Source organism: Carassius gibelio, chromosome B9 (genome assembly GCF_023724105.1).
Source record: "Carassius gibelio isolate Cgi1373 ecotype wild population from Czech Republic chromosome B9, carGib1.2-hapl.c, whole genome shotgun sequence".
Lineage (NCBI taxonomy): Eukaryota > Metazoa > Chordata > Actinopteri > Cypriniformes > Cyprinidae > Carassius > Carassius gibelio.
The window spans coordinates 26,098,892-26,113,955 of record NC_068404.1 but is presented as its reverse complement, the minus strand read 5'-3'; the positions used below and the strand labels follow the sequence as shown (position 1 = coordinate 26,113,955).

Below are 15,064 nucleotides of genomic sequence, written 5' to 3'. Positions count from 1 at the left end.
ACTGGTGAATATATTTATAGAATAAAATATAATAAATATTAAATAATAAAATTAAATAATATTTATATTTTTGTGGTTATTAGTAATATTTGTTGTTGCACAATAAACAGATCCTGGGATGCCACACAATTTGGACTTTTATCATTTAATTTTTTTTGGTGGGGGGGTTGATTATATTTCTTTTAACTTTATAAGACTGAAGCTGTCATTATGCTACAAATAGACTGCCTTTGTGATTTTCTTCTCCTCACTGTAGCGATCAACATGCTGAAGGATCAAGAGCCTGGAGCCTTTGTCATTCGGGACAGTCATTCCTTCAGAGGGGCTTACGGCTTGGCCATGAAAGTTGCCTCTCCACCTCCGACCGTGCAACCTACAAAGAAAGGTATTTCATGTGCCTCCTCCGGGCGTGCGGCTAATGCAGATAATCATTTGCCAGATCAATTCCAGACAGGAGATCTGAACTCACCTGGATCATTATCTTTTTGTGTCCCCAGCAGATACACACACACACACACACACACACACACACACACACACACACACACTAAAACGTTTCATAATGAAAACCAAAGACAGTGGTTTCCCTGCACTACCTGTCACTTATTCTCTTTACTCCATATTATTACAGTATATAATTCTCTGAAATAATGTATTATGATTGGTCGGTTGTGGCACGTTCAATCTTATATATGCTCTTTTTTATTGTGTAATAAAATAGTTTCAACAGTTCAAAATGTTATTTGTTTTTGTAGATTTGCTTCATGTCCATTTAATCAATAAATTTAGTTTTATTTATTTTAATTATATTATAATGGACATGAAACACTGTTTTTAAGACTGAGAAAAACACCAATTCAGTCAATTGTGTACAAATATTTGAATAATTGTGCATTGCTAATATGAAAAAAAAATCAATAATTTAAGTAAATGTAAAGATATCAACAGAGGGAGAGTCTGCTCTACAAATGATACTATTATTGGTTGTTTTATTATGCTGTGTTACTTTATTTGAACATTTTTATCCCATATTTATTTCAGCTGGAGACGTCACTAATGAGTTGGTGAGACATTTCCTGATTGAGACGAGTCCAAAAGGCGTGAGACTGAAGGGCTGTCCCAACGAGCCGTACTTTGGTAAATTAAACCGTTTCAATTTGAATCCCTTCTGACCTGTGTTTAATATTAGCATGTTGAAGATACATTCAAATAGTAATTTTTTATTAGAATGAACCATGTTGAAAGGATTTCTGCCTATGTAGCCTCCTTGCTCCTCATAGCTTACGAACACTGACACGAGAACCATTTGCTGAATGTTCACTAATGTGAAAGTCCAATCTGTCAAGCTTGTAGAACAAATGCTTGTGTGGTTCAATACAAGTTAGCATGTGAATCCTTCCCTTTAAATCAAGCTGTCCGTGTAGCTTCCAGAAAGCTGCAGAACATATGTAGTCCAAACGACAGCATGGAAGCAGCAGACATTATTAAGTACAGCTTAAAGACGGCCCCTCTGTAATTTACTGTCTGCTGACCACATTACACGGAGGCCTGGTCTGTTCAATGGACAGTGCTGTCTTCTTCAATATGCCCCGTTCCACATCAAATAAGGAGGCATAAAAATCCAGGGCTGGGCAGCTTGCATAAGAGCTCAAACATCCCGTTACGTTAACCGTTGCATAAGCGTGTATTTATTATCGAAAAGCAGAACAGATGAAGGACAACTCGGATTTTGTGGGAATAAAAGCAGGGGGATTTCAGGTGTGGGTGAAATCTGGCAGGATTCCGGTGTTGTCGGGAATACTACTCAAGTTAATAAATGTACAGAAGTACCTAAGCTCCACTCCTCCAGCTGAATCTCTTCCAGGACGCCCACTGCTCACAGGATCAGTTCACCAAAGAAAAGCTTCTCATCTGCATATCACTCCAAAGACATATGCTGTTCATTTTTCCTGTAAATACACAATGACCATGGCCATCAAAATGAGCAAAAGCTCCATAAACATATCATAGAAGTTGTCTTCTGAAGTCATATGATAGCTTAATGTGCTGAGAAGATCAAAATAGTGGTTATTTTCCACTACAAATACTTTACTCTTTGTGTTACGTAAAACTGTCATATGGGTTCAGAAAGCATAAATGAATTAGAATACACCAGTCATACTAACTACGTTTGTGATCATTTATATATATATATATATATATATATATATATATATATATATATATATATATATATATATATATATATATATATATATATATATATATATATATATTAGGGGTGTAACGATACGCGTATTCGTATTGAACCGTTCGGTACGACGCTTTCGGTTCGGTACGCGGTACGCATTATGTATACCGAACGGTTCGTTGGACTAATTAATTATATTTGGAAAAAAAAAAGAGAAATATAATGATATGCGTTCAACAAGGTAGCCCAATAACCCAAACGACGTAACAGGCAACGCCCCTGACACTCCCGAAGAAGAAAAAAACACCAACTTATGTTTATGTTATGTTATGACTCAGTCAGGCGCTCGCTCACTCAGTACGCGCTGAAGGCTCGTTGCAAAATGGCCAATGCGTTTAACAGACTAGAAAAAGAAGATGACTCTCAAACATATTGTTTGAGATGCATGATTCCATCTATGAGCTGCTCGATCAGAGTGACATGAGAGCCCCTCCTTAGAACATTATTTGTAAATCCATGTTATGGTAAGTGTGCACGTGAAGTCTTTGCACACTTTCTGAAATCCACACTGTGGTAAGTTTGCACACTACACTAGTGCTCTGCATTCTTTCTAAAATCCTATATAGTGAGGGCTTCGCGCGGTTGCTTCATTGCTTTAAAAAAAAAAAAAAACACCAGCGTGAATACTTGAAACATGTCAACTCATTTACGCCGACATCACCTTATTGTGTCAGTATCTGGGAAAAGACGAAAAAAAGGAGAAACATGCACGCAACAAACTATGCCTGCAGCATTAGACACCAGTATTATAGCTTACAGGGAATCCAAAGTGCACCCAAACACCAGACCTGTTGGTTATTTTAGGATCTTATATTTCTGGTCTGTTAAATGCATTAGACATTTTGCAACGAGCCTTCAGCGCGTGCTGAGTGAGCGAGCGCCTTAGGGGCCGTTCACATATCGCTCCTAAAAACGCGTGGAAAACGCTAAGCGCGTCTTTCTCCTCCTTTCCAAAGCGCTCGGGCAGAAGCGCTCATGAGGCGTCTGTCTTTGCTAAGCAACTTTGTGACGTGCTCTCTCCATGAGACGCGGAAATTTCAGCAAAGGATAAATGGATTTGCAGCTCTAAAAATCGCTTGCAGTAGCTCTGCTACTAAATTTATTTCAAAATTGCAATCCATATACAACTATGATCAGCTGTTCCTTCATCTTGGCTGAGTTTTCAACGTTGTTATGGGAAAGGATGAAGCTGATTGGTTAGTTCTTGTCACATGACCCGCGGTGCGCTTGCGGCATTCTGAAAAGTTGAGATGTTTTTGCATTTTGCTGTATCTAAAACGTACCGAACCGAACCGAACCGAACCGTGACATCAGTGTATCGTATCGAACCGAACCGTGAATTTTGTGAACCGTTACACCCCTAATATATATATATATATATATATATATATATTTATTTTTTTTATTATTTTTTTTTTTTTTGGAGTGCATCTGTCATCGTTTAATTCCAAATAATAAAAAAAAGAATGGACAAATGATTATTTTGTTTCCTCCGATTAAAGAAGAGGTCAGGTTTGGGACAACATAAAGGTGAGCAGCTGTTTAGGAGTGAACGATTCCTGTAAAGGGGCCTTGAAGTAAACCGTCTTCATTTCCTGTTAGTGTTGATAAAATCTGATTGCTGAAGGAAGAGAGTTTACAAGCTGATAATAACTTTTAAAATTGGCAACAAGGACTTCTTTCCACAATTAACCTGGACACTTTGCTTCCGAAGTTCTGCTGTTTATCACGAGCAGTAGGACACGTTCTGCCCAAACAAAGGCTCTCCAGAGTTTGTTTTTCCTAATATAGTCAAATATTTGAAGCAGAGGTTTAATAAATTAAGACTCTCTGGAGGTTAAAGCATGTGCCGGTATGAATGTCCCAACTTTCGCTGACAAAACTGGTCAACAACATGGATTTATGGATTGTCAAAGCCAGGCATCAAATTTTGACCGCTTCAGGGGGTTGTAATGTAGAGTATGCCCTCCTCTGATTTCCGCTCATAAATCTGACCCCAATTTTGTTTTCATCCTCTGTGTTCAGGCTGTCTGTCTGCACTGGTCTACCAGCACTCCATCACTCCTCTGGCTCTACCCTGCAAACTAGTCATACCAACCAGAGGTGAGACGTCATATCACTTTCTCTACACAGACAGTGGGCTCCAAAAGTCTGAAAAGACAATAATAATAATTAAAAATATATATATATATTTTTTTTAAATATTTTTTAAGTAAATAAGTAAAATACAAATGGACTTTGTGTGCAGCTTGGTATTTTCATCATTTTTATTTATTTATTTATTTTTTATTACATTTTACAGTTTGCATAAAAACTCAAGGATGGAAGCCTAGCCATATGAACTCTTTTTTTAAAACCTGAATGTAAAGCAAAATGTAATGTATCGAAATACAAAAGTAAAGCCAGATGCATGCTTCACATATTTCCACAGTGACTTTTATGTGTGTTTGTGTATGTACTGTACATGCCCACTCATCATGACCTATCTTAGCTGCTCTCTGTCATGATGATGTATGTCCTGTTTGCCCGGTGTGAGTAATTGAGGTTTGCACGTTCAGCAAGCCTCCGTCCTCAGCCAACTGCTATATGCCATCCAAGTGTCAGGGGTCATGAAACCACACACCTTTATGTGTGCATCTCTGCCTTTTCAAACACTGTGTTAGCCAGGAGCTTTGATTCCTGGCATAGCACCAATTCTCGCAGCACTATGACAGGTTAAACAGACAGGATGTGTTGAGTCTAAACTTAGACCCGTTGTGATTTTTACAGATCCTCTGGAGGAGTCATCTGAGACCGCAACGCCAACTAACCCGGCGGAAGAGATGCTCAAACAGAGTGCAGGTGAGAATATTTACATCAGTGATTATTGGTATATCACAATAAAGTATTTTTATCTTTTTATTCATCTAACGTTAAAACTCTTTAAATGCAATGTTCCAGCTTCAAATTAAGATCTACCGATTTGTGACATAATGTCAGTACCACAGAAAACCACCTTTTCAACTTTCATTGTTTTAAAAAGGCATTAATCACAGTTACAGTAAGGCACTTACACAAGAAGTACGAGGGCCAGACAATAAACATTAAAGCACATTTAACAATTTTTTTTTTTTTTTTACAATTGGAAATGCTGGACTGTATTTCAGTGTTTTGAAAAAAATACAAATAAAAAGGAAAAGAAAGCTGAGGGATTAGTCAATTATATTTAGTGGTTATCAACATTATGCCTTTAATGTTGTTGATACAGCTAATATTCAGAATGTTGATAGATTTAATACATTGAAATTGTATGTAAGTGCATGAACGAAAATCCAGAGAATGTGAACTTATTTAATAAAAAGTTTAGATTTTCTTGCTCTAACTTAATATGAGAAACTAGATATTTTCTATAGAGCTAAAGGTATATCTTTACTAGGTAAAAAGGTAATATTTAATTTCTTTAAAAGCTGTTTTTCTTTTTTAATGCATTAAAGTTGAATGTGTTTATAACTTCATTCAGCAAAATCCCCTAAATAAGGAACAATCTGCTCAGTTTTTTTTAAATAGTAATTCTAGTAAATCTATTTATTTATATGAATCGTGGATCTCTATTATGCTCTTTAGATACATTATAATGAGGGTTTTATTCCATTAGTCCAAGTGTTAATGCAGTCAAACTAGCTCTGTTACCTGTTTATGATCTGATATCAACTCTGAACCAACTGCCCTGTTCTTCCCCACCCTGGTGTCATTTCTGTGGAAATGATTTAGGGCAGAAGAGTCCAGCTGACTCCCATGGTAAACCCAGTGATGCTTTGCGTATTTTATTCATGTATCTGTTGTTGTGTTTAACCTGACTTTGACTGCCGTGTCTAGAGAGAGAACCGCACTCCTCTTTTACTACTGTCTGTGCATGTGATGGTCCAGACCTCCAGAAGTACCTTCCCCTGTCTGCTAAAAACTGTTCGGCTCCTCTGTGTTCAGCTTTTTTTCAAGGCCTCGATTGTATTTCAAGAACACCTTTCTAAATGAATATGGCATGTTCCTTCATGACTGATGTTAGATTACTATGCATGGATCTACTGATAGATGATGCCAGTGGTTCTCAATTTCTTTTTTCAATGCCACCTTTGAGACAAGAAAAGTTTTGAGTCCTCCTAATCATTCATGCTAATCAGCTGTTGCCATATTTTAGTAAAGTACATACAACTGTTAAATTGTACTTGGTAAAAAATAAATAAAAATAAATAAATAAAAACCCTTACCTGCATTTACTGTATTTTCTAAAGTCTAAGATAGGTCTTTGTAATAATAAAAAGAGAAAATGCATGCAAAAATGCATAGAATATTTCAAAGATGTATTTTGTAAATAAAAATACAAATACAATAAATAATTAATACTGATTTGCAGGAGAAACGTTGAAGGGGTAGTTTAACCGAAAATAATATTAAATTAAAAAAAATATTTCTTTTATTGAATATTTTATCTTAAAATAAAATATTCTAAAATATTCGATTAAAACTTTAATTAAATTAAACTTTTTGTTGTTGTTGTTGTTGTTGTTGTTGTAAAAATTTAACTAAAATTTAAATGTAATGGAAAATATATAAAAATGTATTTAGCATATATATAAATAGCATGTTTTAATATGTGGATATGAATGATATTTTAGCATTTTAGGCTTATACCTCCAACCCACACTTTGAGAACCACTGGGTTTTGCATATGCAGAATGTACTAATGATATGTGTGTGTTTGATGAAATCACAGTGTGTATGAAGATCAGAGTTTATTAAGGCATATATGCATTACATAATGCAGCTGTAATTTTTTTCTCTGCAGATACCAGAGTGGTCATTGATCTATGCATGTTTTCTTGTCTTTCTCAGCATGTAATGTCCTGTACATAAACTCTGTGGATATGGAGTCTCTGACTGGGCCTCAGGCCATCGCCAAGGCCATCTCAGAAACCATTGCATCCAGTCCCACACCTTCTGCCACCATTGTTCACTTCAAGGTGTCGGCACAAGGCATAACGCTCACTGACAACCAGAGAAAGTGAGTTTGTTTCTTTCTTTCTTACTTTCTTTCTTTCTTTCTTTCCTGTTTAAATCGTAATGTTTTCAAGAGCTACATCTGAACATGTTTTAAAAGCACATACCCGTCATTTCTTCAACAGGGTTTTCTTCAGACGTCATTATCCCCTCGGCACGGTCACGTTCTGTGACATTGATCCACAGGAGAGGAAGTAAGCAAACCCTGAAACATTAGCATTAACTTTAGCCACAGCAGTCGATGTCACAGCATTTATATATTTATCAGTGGATCTGGCGACAGGATCAGAATTATGTTTGTGCTTGCCAAGCCATATTGCTGTTAATGTTGTGCAATATTACAGTTCAAGGCATTTTGAAAAATGTTACCTCAAGTTTTAAGATTTACGTTTTTTTGTCACATTATATACATATTTTTGTTAGTTTCTCATCCTACAGTGCATCAAACATAACCAATAAGGAATTATAGACATAAACACAAATAATAAAAGACAGTATATAATAAATAAACTATGTGGGAAAAAAAAGATTTTTCAAAAATTTACAGATTTACTAAATAAAAACACTATAACAATTCAGAAAATCATACCATTGTGGCTACTACTAGACTGAAAAAATTAAATAAAAAAGATGTAGGAATATATATATAGGAAAATAACAATTTCACAATTTAAAAAAAAGTAACAAACACATTAAATTAATCATGAAACGTAAAAATAAATCTGTTTTATTTGCAACTTGCTTTTAATGTGTGATTAGTAAAGCTGTTATTGTTTTTACTGTATTGATTTTTATCCCTTGCAAGGGATCTGTGTGTTCCTTGAATACTTTGTTATTATTCCTATTTTTTTTTTTTCTTCATTTCTTTCATTAGTGCTATAGTTGCTCAAAGTTAAACATTCATAATCTGTTTCAATGTCGTTCCAGGTGGAGCAAACCAGAGGGTGGCAATGCAAAGTAAGTTTCGATAACTGTGAACTTGATCTTTTGCAGCGTAGCAGATGCTGTTATCTGAGTTTAGATATGCATCAGTCCCAAGAGCTGCTCCCCCTTCCCTGTGCATCATGGGATAGAGTGCCTGTGCTCAGGGCTATCGTGATGATTGAGCAGGATTGTGATCATCAAAGAGCATGACGCTAACCTGCCAACCCTCACACACCTGTGCCATGATTTAGAGGCCACACACTACATACATGAAGGATAAATGCTTCAAAAAATAAATAAATAAATAAAATAAAATAAATTAAAATAAAATAAATACATTCATACAGGTTTGGAACAACTTGAGGGTGTGATTTTTTTTTTTTTTTTTTTTTTTTTTTTTTTTTTTTTTTGTGAGCTCTTTTAAAGAGACATTATATGATATGATCCTCTCACAGCCAATCTGATCAGATCTCTTTACTGAGCACTTGAGTTTTCACGCACAAGGCACTTTACACTCCTGGAGCAATGAGGCATGTGACAGCCCTCATGGCTCGATCTGGGCTGCTTTTGAAAGAGATCGGACTGGAACTTTGCTGTTGATGCAGGGTTCAGATATGTTAAAGAGGAGGAACCGATCATTGGACTGAGCTGAGGATGAAAGCACTATGTTATAGGCATGAACATGAATTCTGCTGTTGTGGTTCAGGAGTAGCTTGGGTTTAATATCATGACAGAATAAAGAATGCTGCTGGGTTTATATGTTTAGATCATTTGAGGGCAGAGCAGGGTTGTGTATTTAAAGGAACACTCCACTATTTTTGAAAATAGCCTCATTTAACAACTCCCCTGGAGTTAAACAGTTTAATTTTACGGTTTTCGAATCCATTCAAATAGCACTTCTAGCTTAGCTTAGCATGGAATATTGAATCTGATTAGACCGTCAAGCAAGACTATGAAAACAAACTCGTAATGGCTTGGTATCGCAGCTATCGCAAGGAGAGGGATATATGCAGAACAATACTCTGCAGTGTGTGAGGGGAAGTCCAATGCTTATAAAGCGTGTCTGATGATTGTGTTGTGTGTGTGTGATTGGTCTCAGATGGATGGTGTGATTGTTATCAGGTGAATGTGATTGGTGCAATGGAGCATGGGAAATGTAGTCCAGGGTGTACTGTGTAGTGTGAGAGTCTCTGTTGTGGATGATGCAGGCGGCAAGGAAGTCGACCGGAAGTTGAAGTCGGCCTAGTGCCGCCATCTTGTAGCAGAACTTTACTTGCGTTAGCATCCCATTGACTCCCGTTAATTTTGGCGTCACTTTGACAGCGATTAACATTACATCTGAGGTGTTTAAAGACTCCATTTGTCCATTATTTATTTTTAAAGATACACGACAATGTATAAAGGACCCCATTACCTTCTATGTTACATTATGGCCCCGTAGAAACGGAAAAAAGTTTTTGTAAAAATAGGCTAACGATTGCGTCATAACCACTCCACTATCTGTCGCACAATAGAGAAATTACCGTACAGACAGGAGGAGAAGCTCGCAGGCAATTAACTTAATATGGCGTACATTTTAAAATACTATACAAAATAATTAATCAGAATACTTACTCCCGCTCACTCACGCCAAAGAACTCCCCGCTCAAGCTCGCCGTCTCTGCAAGATTAACGATGGCAGTTTGCACGGACAGCAACTAGAACATTTACATCTGTCAGACAAGTTGCTGACGTCATCAAGCTTAGTTTGAGTCTGTGCGTCAGAAACGGAAGTGCTAAAAAAATGCTAAAAATGGGCTTCACTTGTCTCAATTGAGTTCCAATGTGATCGCTGTGTCCATTTCTTTTACTGTCTATGGGATGATGACATCTGGTGGTGAATAAACAGAAGTTTAATGACCGGATCATGATAGTCAGAATGGCAGGGGAAGTTTTGTTAAGAACATGTTCAGTTCAGAAAAAATTAGCATAATTAGCACATGCAGGACAATTCTTATTCCTGTGCTGGTATTCCAGTTGTGGAAAGCCTGGAAATGTCAGTGAGATTTAAAAGTGTGATTTTCAAGTAATCCATGCTAATAAACAACTAATTAATAGTAAGAATTGGAACCTAAAGTGTTACCAATATTCTTATACTCATTGAACATATTATTTAAAATTATTCTTCCTTTATGTTGATTGTACAAGTTTTAATGTGTGATTAGTCACATAAATCTGTATGAAAAATTTATTTCAATTTTGGGGTGGAATGTGACCTGGACATGTTTTCTAAGATTCATCCAAGTACTGCTGTGAATCTCTCTTACTAGTTTCAAGTCTTCACTAGCTCCTGATCTTACAGTGTATTATTATAATACATACATTAAGATATTTTTCTTCTTCTTCACAGGTTCTTTGGCTTTGTGGCCAGAAAGCAAGGCAGCACGACAGACAATGTCAGTCACCTGTTCGCCGAGATGGATCCAGATCAACCGGCCACAGCCATCGTCAACTTCGTCTCCAAAGTGATCAACTCTCAGAAGCGGTGAACTCTTCCTGCGCCACTGCTTTCCGGAGGACTTTCATTTTGTTCTGTTGAATTCTTTTTAAATGTCTGTTTTTCGTTCTGTATGTTTGGCTGAGAGGCTGTGTGTATGTGTGAGGAAGGGTTATTTGGACGGCAGTGAGGAAGAGGGACAGAGGAAGTGCAGGGTGGGCGTAGAGGAGTGAAGTACAGAGGGGAGGTGATCTTCATCTCACTTGGAGGGAACGTGGAAATGATGTCGGTGGTTTTGTTGCTCTTTTTTTAAGAAAAAAGGAAAAGAAAAAGTAAAAAAAGGTTGATGAGTAGGATGAAATGTGGGGCTGATGCACCAAAGATAAGAGAGCAGTCAGGACAAACCAATCATTTATCCAAGCGTCCTTGTATATCTTGATAAACCACGGCTGCTTCGTTAAAACTGTACATATGAACTGAAGCATCACCTCTTTTCCTTCTGAAAGCGGCTCCTGTTTCTCACGCTACAAGTGCAAGACCTTTTCATAAGCCAACTAAGAGTCCACTCTGGATACACTTAAAACCTTGTGGGGATTTTAAAGTTCCCTTGCATGTGGCAGATCTGGCAGAAGATAAAAGTAAGGGTTAGATATTCCCATCCTCAAAGATGCGCTTCAGAGAAAATGAGTTGTTTCAGCAATTCAGCTTCTCCATTCACTTCTGGTCCATAAATATCCAGCGGTTTCCATTTGGAAAGTCTTCATTTTCAGGAAAGTGCAATACAATGGCATTTGAAGTCAGACTGAGAGGTGACAAGCAGGGAAAAAAAATAATACATAAATAATAAATAATAATAAATGCTAAAAACTGAATATTTCTCTTCATCTGGGTGCAGCTGTTTGCATAATGTCATAGATTTCAAGAGACGTTTATTTCCTAGCGCTTTATACAATTCAGACGGTTTCAAAGCAGCTTCACAGAAATAAAACAGGAAATTCCAATACATTTGCAAAATTCATTATGGAAGAACTTTAGTTTCAGCTGAAAAGCAACATTACAGAAGATTCAGCTCAGTTTAGTTCGATATTGGCTCAGTTTAGTTCACTAACAGTGTCAATGTTGGAAAGCTCATCAGTATTTAAAATGAATTCAAAGGCAGCTCAGGTTTATTCAGAAATCATCAGATAGTCAGTGCAGTCAAACTGATAATAGTTTTCTGAATAAACCCCACGTGTGCAAGCCAAAGGCGACAGTGGCAAGGAACCAAAACTCCGTCATGAATCAAAATGTTACATTCAGCTCTTTCTATTTGGGAACAGTCACAGTAATGGATGGACGTCTGATTTGATATGCTGTTCTATGTCACTTTCCGAGCAGCTAGTTGTAACTCCTGAGCTGAATTGAACACAATAATCTTCTTGAGATCTTTTATGCACGTGTCAAGCATCAACTTTTATCTCCTGGTCTGCAGTTGTTAGCGTCCATGAGCCGCTGTTGTGCTCTCTTCTGTTCAGGTCTGAGTGTGTATCATTGTGTATCTGGCAGTAAGGTGTAGATCAGTCACTGTGTCTCTATGCCTCGCTTCAAACACACTCACACTATCATTCTACCCCAAAGTAAGCTAAGTATATATAAAAAAAAAATACATCAGAAAGCGATTTTACTGAATATTTATTGTGTTATTATGTCTTTGCTACTTTTTTTTTTTTTTTTTGCTCCATGTTAACTCATTTACCTATAGATATATTGTATAGTCTACATAAAGATTAGCCTCCAAAAGAAATAATCTTTATTTTGGCTAATATTTCGAAATCGTGAGATTTTGAGAAGTGTGCTATGATGTATGGTGTAAAGTGTATGTATTTGGAAAGCTTGTCATTATTGGATGTTTTTTCTCACGTCGTTTTCCTTTAGCTTTAGATCGACATCGACTTTGCTTTTGCACCACTCTAAAAAATGCTGGGTTAAATATGGACGAAAAATGTTTAACCCAAACTTCTGGGTCAAAACAACCCAGTCGCTGGGTTTGTCCATATTTTACCCAGTGCTTGGTTGTATTGTTTACTGCAAGAGGTTTTGTGTAAAGAAAAGTAAGGAAGTGTCTTTATTTTTGTATTATGGTTATTATTTTGGCATCTTTTCCCTCCCAGTGTTCAGCCCTCGGTGAAAGCCACTGTTTGGCCCCTCGCAGTGATTCTCTCAGGCAGAATTCAGTATTGTTTCATACTGCCATCCTGAGGCGCTGTCAGGTATTGCCAGCCATGTCGTCATCTACGCATCCTCCCGTTCTGAACCCTTCTTAAATTTAGATGAAAAGTAATACTGCAGTGTTTTAACTGTGATTTGCAGAGAACGTACCCCACCACACACACTTCTTTAGTTTAAGCAGGATGCCCATGCCGCCCTGAAAACTGTCCCTTGTCTTGCTTTTATGTATGTAAATACTTCATTTTTGCCAAAGATTTGATTTCACGTTTGTATTCCTTTGTTTGTGAATTGATCACTGTCTGGTCGTGTGCGAACGACGGCTTGTTGTTTTTGGCACGGGGGTCTGTTTTGACTCGATGCACATGCTATATGACGTGTTCCACTGTGTTTGGTTGCCATGATTCCCTTGTGTTTAGCCTTACAAAACTGCTCCAAAAGAATGCAAAGCACTTAATGATCAAGAGCTGAAAAAGTTCATAATATCTTAATAAATATGACCGCTTCAATTATCCTAACAGCAACGCCGTGTTTACTCTGGAAGCGTCCAGAGTCGTGAGGATGCCTGCACTGGAAGCTCAAGGCTACGCTTCAATAAAAATAAAGAAATCTGTGGAAAATAAAATCCTATTTTAAAACTGACTTGCACGGGCTGTTTGACAATAGAGACTTTCTTGTAAACACAGCCACTTTGTGCAATCAGTTCATGCATGGGATGCAATTTTTCATTGCAACAGTTAAGTACTTACAGTATGGTTTAAAATAGCAGGCCAAAGGCAATTTCATAATCTGACTTTGATGTAATAATCAAGTTATGCAATAGTTAATTTATGCACATGTATTAAATGTGCAAGTGAAATGATTTGATTTCAGATTAAAGTATCTAGAAAGTGTAGGCCTTTCAGTTGATTAAAATGGGAAACATCTACATTTATGGTGCTGGACGTGTCTGGTGTAAACATGGTGTAAGAGTGATGATGCACACTAGAATATATATTTACTTGCTTTGCTTGACTTTCTGGATTTTTAATTTGGTGCTCAGGCGTAGATAAACGACGCAAACTGTGTTATCCAAACAGTCATTTCCAAACCACACAGAAATGACAAAGTGTTTGCATTTACCTGAAAACATTTAGGCAGTCAAAGAAAGAGACCTTCCATCAAAATCAGCTCCGCACTCCTCCATGTATTAGTCAGCAGTGTTGTGTTATTATATTTTTTTATGTCCACTCATTAACAGACTTAGAATGTGTGAATGAGCTACTATTGCTGTACAGAACCACGTCGTTTTATTTGCTTCATGTTTTACAGCCTCATTGTATTGTTTTGGCAAAAAAAGTATACATTAAAGAGCGATCCAAATCAGTTACATTAAAGTACACTGTTGCTAGAAAGAGTGTCCTGGTTTGTGCATTTCTTGGAAGCGTCGCCTCTAGTTAATCATGTGAATGAGGTGCAGCGTTACACTTCATTACCGGATCTGAATGAAAGGTATTTGATTTTACTAATGTAACTGTCACAGTACCAATCACTTCAGAGGCCAAGCCTCTTTTTCCATTGCACTTCGGTCACATACCGAGGAAAATGAGACGGAAAAATAAACTCGCACACAAAGAAACCTCGGAGGCAGGTCAAGCGCTGTAGATTGGCCATGCATTATTTCAAATTCTCTTCTTCACAGCCAAAATAAACATGTGTAATGTGAACATTTATGGATTAAGGGTAGGAATGCATGAAATACAGTAACAAAGACTTGATCTGATGTAATTCCCTCAACTATAGATCATGAAACATGGGAATTTGGATGCTAATCTGTCCAGATGCACAGTAGGCTCCAAAAGGCTGAGATTACAATGAAAATCTGGAATTTTGTTTTATTAAACCCTCTGGTGCTGCTCGGTAATTTTTGATCAAAAAGTTTAGCATTTTTTTTTTTTTTTTTGAATTTTTTAATTTATTGGAATGGTAAGAAACTTATGGTGAGCACTTGGTTTTGTCTATGTGAACACACACACACACACACACACACATTAAATAGCGGACATGAAAAGAAATTTCAGAACACAGTTTGTTTAGATTGACGGATTAGATTTTCATGCAGTTTTACTTGTAAAACATGTTTTGGATAATATATATTTCACACAGAATTTAAAAAACAACAACAACAACAAACA

The 15,064-nt window shown here is 36.9% G+C and overlaps 1 protein-coding gene across 20 annotated transcripts in view; it reads left to right on the top strand.

The window, feature by feature from the left end:
- LOC127964594 (tensin-1) overlaps positions 1 to 14,284 on the top strand; it is a 282,126-nt gene extending 267,842 nt beyond the window's left edge. For 15 of the 20 annotated variants that reach the window (XM_052564840.1, XM_052564837.1, XM_052564846.1 and 12 more), the window contains 9 exons: positions 257 to 385; positions 1,042 to 1,137; positions 4,277 to 4,354; positions 5,021 to 5,092; positions 6,002 to 6,028; positions 7,121 to 7,289; positions 7,411 to 7,479; positions 8,213 to 8,242; positions 10,599 to 14,284. In XM_052564840.1, the coding sequence (XP_052420800.1) occupies positions 257 to 385; positions 1,042 to 1,137; positions 4,277 to 4,354; positions 5,021 to 5,092; positions 6,002 to 6,028; positions 7,121 to 7,289; positions 7,411 to 7,479; positions 8,213 to 8,242; positions 10,599 to 10,737 (809 nt within the window). In that variant the 3' untranslated portion in view covers positions 10,738 to 14,284. The remainder of the gene's footprint in view (positions 1 to 256; positions 386 to 1,041; positions 1,138 to 4,276; positions 4,355 to 5,020; positions 5,093 to 6,001; positions 6,029 to 7,120; positions 7,290 to 7,410; positions 7,480 to 8,212; positions 8,243 to 10,598) is intronic. The other 5 variants (XM_052564839.1, XM_052564844.1, XM_052564849.1 and 2 more) reach the window with 1 other exon arrangement.
- Positions 14,285 to 15,064: the final 780 nt, after the last annotated feature.